Here is a 12,614-nt window from a genome sequence, read left to right as displayed (position 1 = left end):
TTTACAAGAATGTAATCAGTATTGGATTCAGAGGAGATTATGTGGGATCATTCGTTGCATGGTCTAAATTCTATAGCAGAGCTTCATTAGTATTATCATGGAGGCTTTGACAGTTTTGGTGCCATGTAGCCTAAACACTGCTCCTGCCAATAAAAACAGAGGTGTAGTTTGTGGAAAGGTTACTTTAGGTGGAGGAGGAAAAGATAGAAGAAGAGAAGGAGGAGACAAATCCGTTTTGTTAATGGGGCTTCTGTCTCCCCGTGAGACTGCGGAGGCTCAGCCTGTCACGACAAGACAGATGCTGGCTGATGTTTTTGGGGATGGAATTCGACGTTTGCTGCCCGGCCGTGTTTACGTTGAGGTAGCGCCTGTTTAAAGAGAGGAGGGCAGGTCGGCTGTGACACAAGAGGCAGAGAGAGGTCAGCTTTGTAGATGGAGCCTGAGTCATCTGCAGAGCTCATAGTTTCCTCCTGTGCTGTCGGTTCCTCCTGATGCACCACTAAGTGCAGGAGGAACCAGCGAATTTGGCTACTAAGATTAGATAAAACTGAAATGATGTCCTAGAGGGGGAATTAGCCTGGAAAGCATGCTGTAGATAAGATGGAGACGGAGAACTGAAGACAATACAACTGAAACAACTGCACATTGACAATCATGCAGGAGATAAATACATCAGGCATCTTCATTTCAAGATGTGTTCGATCTATGTATGTTAGATTTATTAGATTTGTTAGATTTTCACTTTTTCCACCATCCAAGCAGATAGGAGGGAAAACACATGCTCATGCAGGCATCATTTTAAATCAGGACTTAATGTTTGTTTAAAGAGACGTCTCAATTGAATCTCTTAATTTTTAAATAGTTTTCAAATTTGCTGCAACATGATTTAAATGAGGTAAACTATGATTTAATCAGGTTTGAAAATTCTTGGTGTAACCCATCCTAAGAAAAAAAAGTATTTTCACACTGATCTTCAATATTAAGAGTTTCCTGTGTACAGAAAGTCATGAATATTACATCTGATCCTCCATAAAATTGGAAGCGAAATCCAGACGGGGCCCACTTTCCAAGTAGGAAATGACTAAAAGCCGGCACAAAGTGATGATGTGACAGGCAGCGTGTCAGTCAGAGTTCAGTCTACTAAAGCCGAAACTTCTTCCATTAATCCGGTCCTGCATACGGTCCCTCATCAGTCTGAGGAAGGCCCCTACCAGAGCCCAACCACTTTAATCATTCATGTTATAATGAACCTGGGTAAAAAATTGATGAGGGGCTCTGTGTGCGTGTGTGTGTGTGTGTGTGTGTGTGTGTACGTTTGCGTGCACGTTTGCGTGCCAGTGTAAGACGGGATGCGGGGGGTATTTTTTCTTCACTGCTTTCAAATTTCCGACATGATTGGCCTAACATATATTAATACTTTTCCACACACACACGCATGCATATCTTAATATAGCGAGGAGCTCTAATTTAATACACCAGTGATAATGATCCTGTCTGGCCTCAGGATTAGCATCTTTGTGTGTTCGAGTGAGTGTGTTTAAGGTCACTCATCCTCTCTGCCCGGCACTTGTCGCTCACATATTCTGCCTTTAGCGTCTCGCTCCGATGCAGCCGTCTTTTGCAAACCAGAACATCGTTGCTCTCTACTTCTACATGTCAACATGAAGGGCTCAATCAATTAAGGCATTTGAATTTATAGCTTAAAAATCTAATTGTTGGTTCACCTTTTATTTATTACTTTGGCAGATAAGCAACAGAATCACACTTTATTTAGCATCTGTCTCCATTTTGTAAGCAAAACGACTTTAAACGTGCACACTTAATATGCACAGGGGCGTTCTGAGATGATGGCGTGGCTGTTTTTTTTTTTGTTACATGGTCGTATAACTTGAATATGTTTGCACTTTTTCCTTCTCCGTTTGAGACGTCAAGGTAAATCTTTGCACAACTCAAAACATGTTTGACATAAAACAGTTAAATCCTGCTAATGGAACAAGAACAAGCAGAATAGTGCACCAGCCGCAAGCAAATGTCATATTGTTTTTTGGGGTTTTTCTTTTGCATTTAAATTGTTATTCGTCCAAACACACCAACACCATACACAGATACCAGAACTAGGCCCGTCAGACAGCAAAAAAAATACATTCATCACTGAACGTATCACTGAGAGCCATCGCCACTCCAATAATTATCTAAGAGTTTGGCACTTTGATGGGTGATGCCAAAGCCGAGCCAAGCTAATTACAACCTCACGCTGGCTGCCTGGCAGAGCCGAGCCGAAGTCACAGACAGAGAGGGCGTTTGGAGCTGATTTGCCCAATTACCAGTTCCACACAGTGAAAACTGTAATCATAATTACCGTGCGAGTCCTCATTATTCTTTATTAACATAGAGAAAATGACCCTGGAGTGAAAAATATACACTTTTTAGCTGCAGCTGTTGATGATAGAGAGACATTAGTGTTGGAGCAGGGTATACATTTTGTTCTACTTCGTAAAGGTCAGCCGCTCTGCTAGTTCACCTCTTGCAGAGACGACCCCTTAACTATGCCTTTAAGACTGTGCTTTAGCCAGTCCCGGTTTTGTCCATGACAAAGAAAGAACAAATCTAAAAAAAACTAAAAAAGTCTCATTTACACCCAATTTAGTTTCTTTATATTTTAGAGCACACAAGTTCAAACGCAGTAACAGAATAGATCAAATTATAATTGTGCTGTAGGATTAATATCGATGTTCCTTCTGGGGTAGATTTTGCAATCTAGTTAGTGTTGCAGAAGGTTGCGTTATCATCTCAGTTGATTCAGCGTGCCCGACCGCTGCTGGTACATGAGTGGGAGTGAGAGCCCTCTTCTTTAGCTTTGTGAACCATTTAGTTTTGTGCCCCTAAAATCACTCTTTTCACTGCTTATGTTTCTCTTCCTGCTCTGTGCACTGCTTATTCTGCAGGGTGACTGATTACATGGGATGAGATTACTGGAATTTAACAACAAATGTGAGAGTTTGGAGGGATTACACACTAAAAACAGCCTTGCCGACTCTGCTTTAATTACAACATGAACCTTCTGTGTCTGTGTTTGTTTCTGATCTTACTGTTGGAATAATGCAGTTAATCCACAGAAGCTCCCGAAGAAAGGCAGAGAGAAGGATGAACGATAATTATTGCGAAACACTTCTGGCGTGTTTGTAATTAAAAGATAACGTAACACACAAAATAACATACACTAAAGCGCATACTGTAATCTGCTGTTACACAGTCTTGCAGAAGTAAGTAAACAGGGTGCAGAAGTTCTCGGGAGTGATCGTCTCTTTGGCCTTTACCTTCACTCTGATCAAAGGATTCTTTTGTTCAGGAAATGATGCCCATGGCACCTAAATCTTAACTTCTGTCTCAAAGCTGTGCCGGGGTGTTTGAATTGTACAAAGATACTGTATTACATGAAAGGGACAGGTGCATGCTGGTGTTCTGAGAAACAACAGGAAGGCAGTTATTGTAGTTTGGTCCACTGATTCGGCCCCAATTAAGGTACTTAAGCTGTTAATTCTCAATTATAAGTGAATGCTGAAATCTCGAGGATATCATTATTTCCAATGTCGATGAACATCAATAAACCCACTGAAGAATCATATGAAAATGACGCTTCTTTTATCTCCAGAACTTGACAATCATCAGGTTTTTATGAGTTTTATTCAGTTTCAAAATAATCCAGTGATGGCTGTCATCCATGTGTACATGTCATATAGGAAGTACTGAAAGCTAATTTGGCATACTTTTAATGATGCCAAAATGTAAACCTGTAGGTTTAAAAAACAGGGCTCAGTGTCAGACACTGAGAACCCTTCCAGTGTATACTAATACTGGCAGTACACCATTTCGGCAGTTCTTATGCAAGAGCTTTTATTTAACATGTTTTTTATTATTATTTATTTACATTATTAATACTTGTTTTATTGTTGTATGATCTGCTCTTCCACAGTCAAAAGTCTAATTGACTGATTTCGATATGCATGTTGGTATTTTTTAAGTGTTTTTCAAACTTACTGCACACTCAGATGGTGTGTATCTTTGGTATAGACAATGAAACTAGGACACCGTGCTGTTTTAGTGGTTTTAAAAACCTTCCATCAGGTTGATGCTTAATTTAATTCACAGTGATTGCTGCGTTTAAAACTGAATGTGTGACAGACCGTGCTAAATTACGCACGGCATTGCTTGATTTAGAACAGTCTTCATTGGAAAATTTCCTCTGCTTAAGTGGCAGTGCGGGGATGTAACAATTATTTTCACTTTAATGCTTCAGTAGGCAAGAAAGGCCACCTGTTTCGTAATCCTAAATCACAATGGGGCTGCTGCACAGAGGGCCATCTCCACTAATTGGGAGGACAACAAAGGGCTAGTTTGGTTGTTTTGAAGTGAGGTTGTATGAGGTACTTATACATAGTCTGTGTATTACCTAGAGGAAGATGATGGTCGACACACTTGCAGCTTGGAGAAGCAGGCAGGAGTTGTTGCACCCACCTCACGCCTGTATCTCTCCCATCATTATCAAATGAAGGCAAAAAGCCAGTGGTACCACTGCCGTATCATCATCTTCCTCCTGTGTAATTAGCTGCAACTTCAATATCAGTGGTTGTTGTCCATTGTTTTGGATTTCATGAATGGAATATGTCCAACGTCCCCTCCTTCACTGCAACTCACTTTGGTGGGAACGAACTGACCTCCAGTCACTGTGGGTATTCTGCAATTTGCACGCAGCACTTTGCAGACTTTGAGAAAACACCATATTTGCATTCGTTTCGAGTATACTGAAGCCTTGAGAGGAAAGAGCTTGAAAGCTGGCTAAGAGACCATCCAGCAGAGAAGTGGTCATAAATAGTGATGTGTGTAAATGAGCCAGACTGAGACACCTGGGCTCATTTCCAAATAGCTAATTTCATCTTTTCAGCAGCATGGGATGCCAGATGACCTGTTATTAAGAGAAAAAGCAGCCAAACAGTAAATGTTTAGAATTATAGAAGAGTTTCCCACACCACATTGTTAGGCATGTTACATACACATCTTCCCCTTCAGGTCTCCTTCACAATACCCTCTCCTATGTCTGTCCTACATTACAATGTCCATCCATTACCTTTACATTAGGAGTTAAAGTGGGAGGATGTGGCCTTGTGTGCTGGTGGGATCAATGAGGATGTTTCATAGCCTGTGAAGCTATTGATCCTGAGATCAGTCGATGACCTCGGTGTACAGTCAGTACACCTTGAATGAAGACCTAACGTGTAAATTAGGTGCCTCTTGAGTCACAGTAACAAATGGACAAGAAGGTATTTACATCTACTGTCTGCTCAATGAGTTCTGTTAGCTAAACTGTTAGCTCAAAAACTGAAATAATCCAATTAAAACCAGGCTATTGAATATTTTAAGTTTCATCCCTGAAAACATAACTTGCTAACAGAAGAGAAGTGTCAAACCATTTTGCGCATTATAATGACGCATATAAGACGGCAACTTTTAACCAACAGAAACTGCAGAGACATGTGGCAAGCAATGCTAATACGAGCTAACAGCTGTGCTAGCTGACAGGTAAGAGAATCAATTCGCAGCCAAATATAAATACAGTAACCAATTTAATGTTATAGCACATAGTATTGGGTTTAATAAAATAATAACATACCAAAAAAAGGCAAAACATTAAGAAGACAAACCACAGCGACCAGAAAGTGACGCAGCAAAATATGTGATTCTAGAAGTGGGGATGTGAAGAGTACTAGCAAGGCTAGTTGTTAAACTACTGTAGCTGTCGAGCTAACAGCTAGCATGCTAGCCACCTCAAAGAAGAGTCAGTCATATTAACTCTATGAGGTTATTTCAGATTGTTCCATACTGGGTCATTTCAATAAGGAGTCATCAAAATGGGGGCTCTCCAAGATATCTGGGTTGCTTACTGTCAGTTAGCAGTTTTTGCTTCAAATGTATTATTCTAAATGGACTAACTGGATCACATCTCATCTTACCCACGACCAATGCAGTCCTTTACATTTTCTAATGCAGTGCAATTTTACAGAAGAGTAATAGCACTAAGGCCGTCTTCATACATGCATCAGTACTGTGTGGGGGAAAAAAAGAAAAGAAGAAGCTGCATTGACACAGTGGGGATGCAAACGCAATATTCTTTACATTATAAGATAGCAAAACAACACAAAGACACACAATCTACGATATAATTACATTCATTGCAAGATCAACTGTTGTTTCACTTTGCACCTCTCTGTTGTAGCAATCGATTTGACGACTCCCATTAATAAGTGCCTGCATGTTGCGGCCTGTAAAATAAATGTACAGCTCTCTCTCTGTTCTCTCTGTCTCTGTGTCTCTCTCTCTCCCTCCCTCCCTCCCTCCTTGAAGTTACTCTAAATGCCCTCTGTATCACGTTGGTCCATAATATATCATTTCCTCTGGCTAATGTGCTTTTGTAGATCTCTTGATTGGTACAGCAAGTGAAATGCTTGTATGTGCAAAGTGAAGTTAAGGTTGGCTGCTTCAACCTGATTCCAATTGGCCATATTTTCCTCTACATTAATCTGGCCAAGACAAATGTACCTTTCAGATATGTTTATGCAGGTCAAGACTTTTAGCTATGACCTCCCCATGACTTGTCTTCTTCTAGGAAGACATGGATCAGCTGCATTTTAAGCTCAATAATTTGCATCTTTAGAGGTAAAATGATCTGAAATGTGATACTTTGTCTGTCTCATTAAATGCCTTCCGAGAAACATTTTCTCTCCAAGAGGTAAGATATTCTATCTTAAGTGGATTCACCTGAGCTCCCCTTTATGTTTTGCTGTTTCTCATCCTGCATTTTGGTCAACTTCCGCTTTATTTCCATTGGTGGTGTTTCTATTTATGTGCATGTGTCATTGCAAATGCCTTACGTTTTGTTGTATCTTCTGTGATTCATGACATACAATGTTACTGCACTGCCGTCTGGCCCCAAATGCATTGTATGCATTCTCATTAAATGAAACATGATGTGATGATGCAACGTCAGTTTGTTTGGAGCAAAGCCAGAGGGACATGACGTGGTCACTTAAAGGAATACTCCACTAAAACCTATCAAATACTCGCTCCCCTTTAGGCTCGAGATGGGGCCCTTAAAGGTTTATAGATTGCTTAATTTGTGGAGGACAGCGGCTGTATTTTCAGTGGAGTATTCCTTTCACTTGCCTTCAAGATCTGAGTTTTTTGCATCTCATTCTCAAAGCAAACATCCCATTTGTGTTGTCTAATGCTTGAAGCTTTTCAAACAACATGTGCTGTTAAAATCAGAAGCACATTTTCTGTTAAGTCCTGTTCTGTGTTTACCTAATCGTCCTTCCTTTCTCCTGTTTCTCTCCTTTTTTCACAGTTGATCAAAGTATGTTTGAGAACTCCATTGCCCAGCAGCAGAGTCCTCAGACCTCTAGGTCGGGCCAGCCCTCAACCTGGCGCTCCCCAGCATCAGCCAATCATAACCTGGGCTCCGGCTCTGTCGACTCTCCTTCCTCTGGTGGCCAACAGAGGCTTAAAAACGCCATTAATCTGGGCAAGGCTGTCGGCGCAAAGGTGAGCACAGCACAAGCAGCAGTTCTCCTCTTCTCCTCTTGATATTTGGGTTGTAATGTTAATTTTAATGTCTTTAGTGTTTCGTCAGTGAAGCAGATTTCTGTCTTTCTTTATTTTTCATTGAGGTCAACGACTTGTTAAGAAGAAAGGAGCCCAGTCACCTCGGAGACATCGGGGTCACTGAGGTCAACAAGAACGTTGATGCGGTGTGGAGCTGTATGGACCAACTCAACCAGACCACTGCAAACAGGTACGCACACACATATCTCCTCTGTATGTGCGCGTTGTGAAGAAAGTACGTGATCCGTTAGAACTTATCCTCTTCTAAACTTAATCTCAACCCTAAACCTGAACCTGAGATCATCTTAAATGAATTTGCAAACTTGTGCCTCAAAGACCTCACTGATGAAATGTATCATTTTGTGGCACTTTTGTATTGTATGTATTTATTTTTAGGGTGAATATGTAAAATTCATGGAACTTTTCACTCGTTCAATTTAATGATATAGCCACTGGTAGACATTATCTTATTGTAGGCAAAAATATTGAATTACCTGTGCTGCGAGAAATGTCTATCACTGTATATTATAGCTCGCAGAAAAGGTGAATGATTTAAGATTTTTCCTGTGAAATGTGGTTTGAATTAATAATGACACATCAAAACATTTCCTGTGAGACGTCTGAAATTGAATAAGACGAAACTTTTCATCTTCTTGTACAGTCGAAACGTAAATGCCTTTTAATTGTGTATTCATGACCCGCTTACATGCGCACACATACATTCCAGGTTGTTTCTGTGTTGTCTGTATTTGGGGATTTGTTCCAGAAAGCATTGATCTGTTGTCTCTCCTGAAGATCGATCAAGCAGAAGTCATTTCCAGCAATGTGAATAGATTAAGTTTCATTTACCGGTGATGATGCGTGAGGATTATTTTACTGGTTCGGACGAGTGGAGCTGAGAGATATTTTAGCTCATGACGGACTGACTGTTGAAACCTGGATGCAAGTGATGCAGTGGACTCTTTTTTTCTTTAATCGACTGAAAATGAAAGGAGCAAGACCTCATCTATCTTTGAATTGATTCCAGTATCGGATGGTTAATGACATGATCAGAGATTTGGATGCATGAAATTCAGGAAAAATCAATATGAGAGAGGTTAGAAGCCAAAACGTACCCGTAAAGATCCTCCCCCATTAGATATCAATAGTCGTACTGGAAAAGAGGATAAAGAAATAAAATTGGACGATCCATCAAAGTTTCAAGACTAAGCAGTATACAAAGATTGATAAAGATGTTCAAATTACATAGACGTTGAAGTCTAAGTTCAGATGCCTTACAATAAAATCCATGAAGTGTTATTAAACTTATACTTAAAGTCCTCTTCGGATGTTTTTAACGTTACACAAGACGAGCAGCTAATGCTACATCCCACTGCCTCGTAACTTCTCCCAGTTAACGGCACAACTGACAGTGAAGCCTGTGTTGTTCGTATAAGAACATGCACCAATCCAGCATTATTGAAAATACAAACTCAGTGATGACAGTGACCCGGGAACTGAGGTAAACATACCCAGCCCAAAGCAGCATTTTAGAGAAAAGACATCCATAGTGACGGACTAAAAATGTATCCAGTTTTTGACTGCCCAAGACGTAATTTCCGTGGTATTTCCGATTTAGTATTTGAGGTAAGAATTGCGGAAATCATTGATTTATTGCAGTAACTCCACCATTTTGTAGCGGATTTTAGTATCTAATGGCATCTTTTTAGATGTGTGGATGAGTTTAAATGTCATGTACAATGTGGTCCTCCAACATAGCTGACACTACCAGCTTCTCCCTGATGATAGGAACACAGAGCTGATAGACCCCCTACTACACACACACACACACACACACCAGCCTATTGTTCATACACATGGAGCTGAGAGCTGACTTTCTGTGCTCTTCACATTCTCAGACTGCACAGCAGTGCTTATTGAAATGAATTGTCTTTGAGTGCATCCCCGTCAGCTCCGATAAACGATCATCTATCCATCCATTATCTTCCACTTATCTAAATCTGGCGGAGGCCAACACCCACTGGGAACGTCTTTGCCTTTGTTCCAAGTATACCGACATAGCTCTCACTTTGGTTGTACATGGATGTGATGGCTAGTTGCAACGACCCTGCAATGACCCCTGGTGCCCCCATGCTTTCTTTCCGAGAGTTACATGAGAAGAAGAATAAATGTAGAAAAAAGATGATCGTACACTTTTGAAAACAGAACAAGGTTAATAAGACCTCATAACACTTAAACGCAGCATGTGTACCAGTACCAGAACTTTTGGTACTTCTTACTTCTGACCTCCGTTTAACTAATTGCCTCTATGTCTCTCGCTTTCTCCTCCTTTCCCCATCACTCTCCACCTCCCAATTTATCCTCTCCTCCTCCAGTCACATCTCCTCCTTTGACTCCTTCCCCCGGCTGGACCCACCACCCCCATCGGGGAAGAAGCGCCTCCCTCGGGCGCTGAAGACCACCCAGGACATGATGATCTCCTCTGACCCCGTGGTCTCCTCTCCGGACCCTGCTGAGTCATCCTCCTTCCTTTCTTCTCCCGACAAGGCGCCCCTCATCGCCAAGGAGGAGCTGAAGAACAGCGAGGAGCAGCAGCGGGGCGAGAAGGAGGACGAGGGATCGGAGGAGCTCACATTGCCTCCAGGCCCAGCAGAGAAGAAATTTGTTGCTGATCGTTGGGAGACGAAAGGAAGCAACGGCAAAGTTGTGGTAGGTGAAGAAGAAGATGTAGTGGAAAACGGGAGCACTGTGGGAGGCGAAGAGGAGCATCAGCCCCAGCTGCAGCGCTCTGTGCCAGACCTCATCAACAAAGATCCCCCCCTGGAGCCCAGAGCTAAGCCCTGCGACGTCTGGCAGAAGGCATCCGGGTCGGACTCCCGGCTGGCCTCCACACCCTGCTCGGGGAAAACTTCCTGCCGCATCAGCGTGGGCGAGGATTTTTTCCCGCTGGGGAACGGAGCCCCCTGCAGTAAAGGCACCGGAGGGAGCACTGATGATTTAGAGTCCCACCCGGACCTGCTGTCGTTTGAGTAACGAGCACAACCAGAGTCAGATACCAGTCCAGTATGTCTCAAAAAGTTTGAATGTTTTGCTCTTAATTCCAACGCGAGCGGCTCAAGGGGTAATTCAAACAGACTGATAATAAGTACTGTGGATCAAACATTCACTGCCACTTTGAAATACTTAACTCTCCCTGCTCCAGGGTATGCTTTAAGAAAAGGGAACAAGGGCTTCCGGGAATCCGGGCAGGGGCCGGATCTGTTGCTTTTTTTTTTTTTTTTTACTTTTTTGCATCTTTTTAGATGTGTGGATGAGTTTAAATGTCATGTACAATGTGGTCCTCCAACATAGCTGACACTACCAGCTTCTCCCTGATGATAGGAACACAGAGCTGACCAGCACCAGATAATGAAGGAGTAGCAACAGAGCGAAAACGTGTTGGAGGTAAGGGTTCCTGATGGTGCAGTGAGAATTCAAATATTAACATTTCAACCATAGAACACATGACTAATAAGGAATATAATTATATCATCATAGTCTTATTTATCATGTTTTAGCTCTTCCAAGGTTTTATAACGTGTCATGTCTGCTTTAACAATGCAATAATACCAGATAATGCAATAATGAATGTAATCAATGTGATGAAATATCCCTTTAAATGGGCTGAAAATGTAATCGAAATGAAATGAAATGCGATCGTAAAAAAACAACTTCATACTTCATTCTTCCTGAAAAAGTTAAACGTTACAACTATCGATGTATGGGTTGTTCTATTATTTATCAGCATTAAGTTATTATATTATCATGCCATTGATTTCCAGACACTTTTTTTGCCATTTAAAGGGATATTTGTTTCATGATTGTCACTTTGTAGTCCATACTATACAAAAGCTGCTACAATGAAACCAATTACAAACCGCAACTAACATGTGTCATATAGAAATGTAATTTGCATTTGATATAATTAGAGCACTAAGTTTTAGCATCATTTTCATCAGTGTAATAGTATTTCCAGTGTGGAAACGAGCGGGAGAGGCTGAAGGAATGCGGATGTGTTAGAGATGGACTGTTTTTTTTGGGGGAGTTCGCTTTCAGTTCAGTCATCACAAAATATCCCGCAGAGTTTGTCAGGACTGGAAGCCTTTTGACCCGTAGCTTCATTCATATTACATCACTTCTGACCCCTTTTTGGAGTTTTAGATCTTGTCTCATGCTACACAGGCCTTTGGCATGGACTGTGACCCTTAAAGGGACCTTTTAAAGCTCTGGCAGCAAGAAACAGAGTATTTCTTTTGCGAAAATACATCATAATCACCAATATTGAAACTTTACCTATTGACCCCAGGTAGTGTACGTTTGCAACAGTTAAAAATTGTCTCATCTTAAATCTTTAATTCGGCAAATATTAGTGGAAACAAAACCGAGCAACCAGGTTATTTACATGTGTGTATCTCTGGTCCAAGATGAGAATGGCTTCCAGTCTTCCTTTGTCTGGCTGAACTTAACGTAGACTCTTATTACACCCCCGAAAAAAACTGACAGCGAGTCGGGATGAAAGGATGGATGAGCGGACGGGCGGCATGTGGAGGGGCGGGCTGGTGAAACGTTGTTTTTGAGCAAAAGACAGAGGAGATAATGAGCTGTCAACAGAGAGAGATGAAGGAGGTGTATTTTATTCAAGCACATCATTAAGTGACAGACCAAAGACATGAATTAGCAGCTCAGTCAGAAAGTGTTTGTTTTTGTCTTATTGTTACTGTGTGGGGGGGAAAAAGAGAAGCAATAATTCATACAGAAGATGTGATTATTTCTCTTTTTATTTTCACTTGTTCGACTAAGGAAAAAGTTTTAACCAAAAGTTGAAGCATTTTAAACAATTTAATAGCGATTCACATCTTGTTTAAGATCTCTTGACTCTCCTGACTCAGTCAGATGTGAGCAGCTGCTCAAAGGTCAGC

General features: G+C 41.3%; 1 protein-coding gene across 1 annotated transcript; it reads left to right on the top strand.

Annotated features, from left to right (window-relative positions):
• Nucleotides 1-6,752: 6,752 nt before the first annotated feature.
• Nucleotides 6,753-12,116, top strand: c6h1orf226 (chromosome 6 C1orf226 homolog). The gene is given in 5 exon segments (XM_076088483.1): nt 6,753-6,770; nt 6,772-6,784; nt 7,400-7,596; nt 7,722-7,846; nt 10,032-12,116. Coding segments are annotated over 5 exon segments (1,011 nt in total). The 3' UTR covers nt 10,690-12,116.
• The last annotated feature ends 498 nt before the right edge of the window (nt 12,117-12,614 follow it).

The sequence above is a fragment of the Anarhichas minor genome, unplaced genomic scaffold (genome assembly GCF_050575085.1).
Source record: "Anarhichas minor isolate MPS153535 unplaced genomic scaffold, ASM5057508v1 ptg000010l, whole genome shotgun sequence".
NCBI classification, from domain to species: domain Eukaryota; kingdom Metazoa; phylum Chordata; class Actinopteri; order Perciformes; family Anarhichadidae; genus Anarhichas; species Anarhichas minor.
The sequence above is the reverse complement of the archived record's forward strand: the minus strand, read 5'-3'. Positions and strand labels throughout refer to the sequence as shown.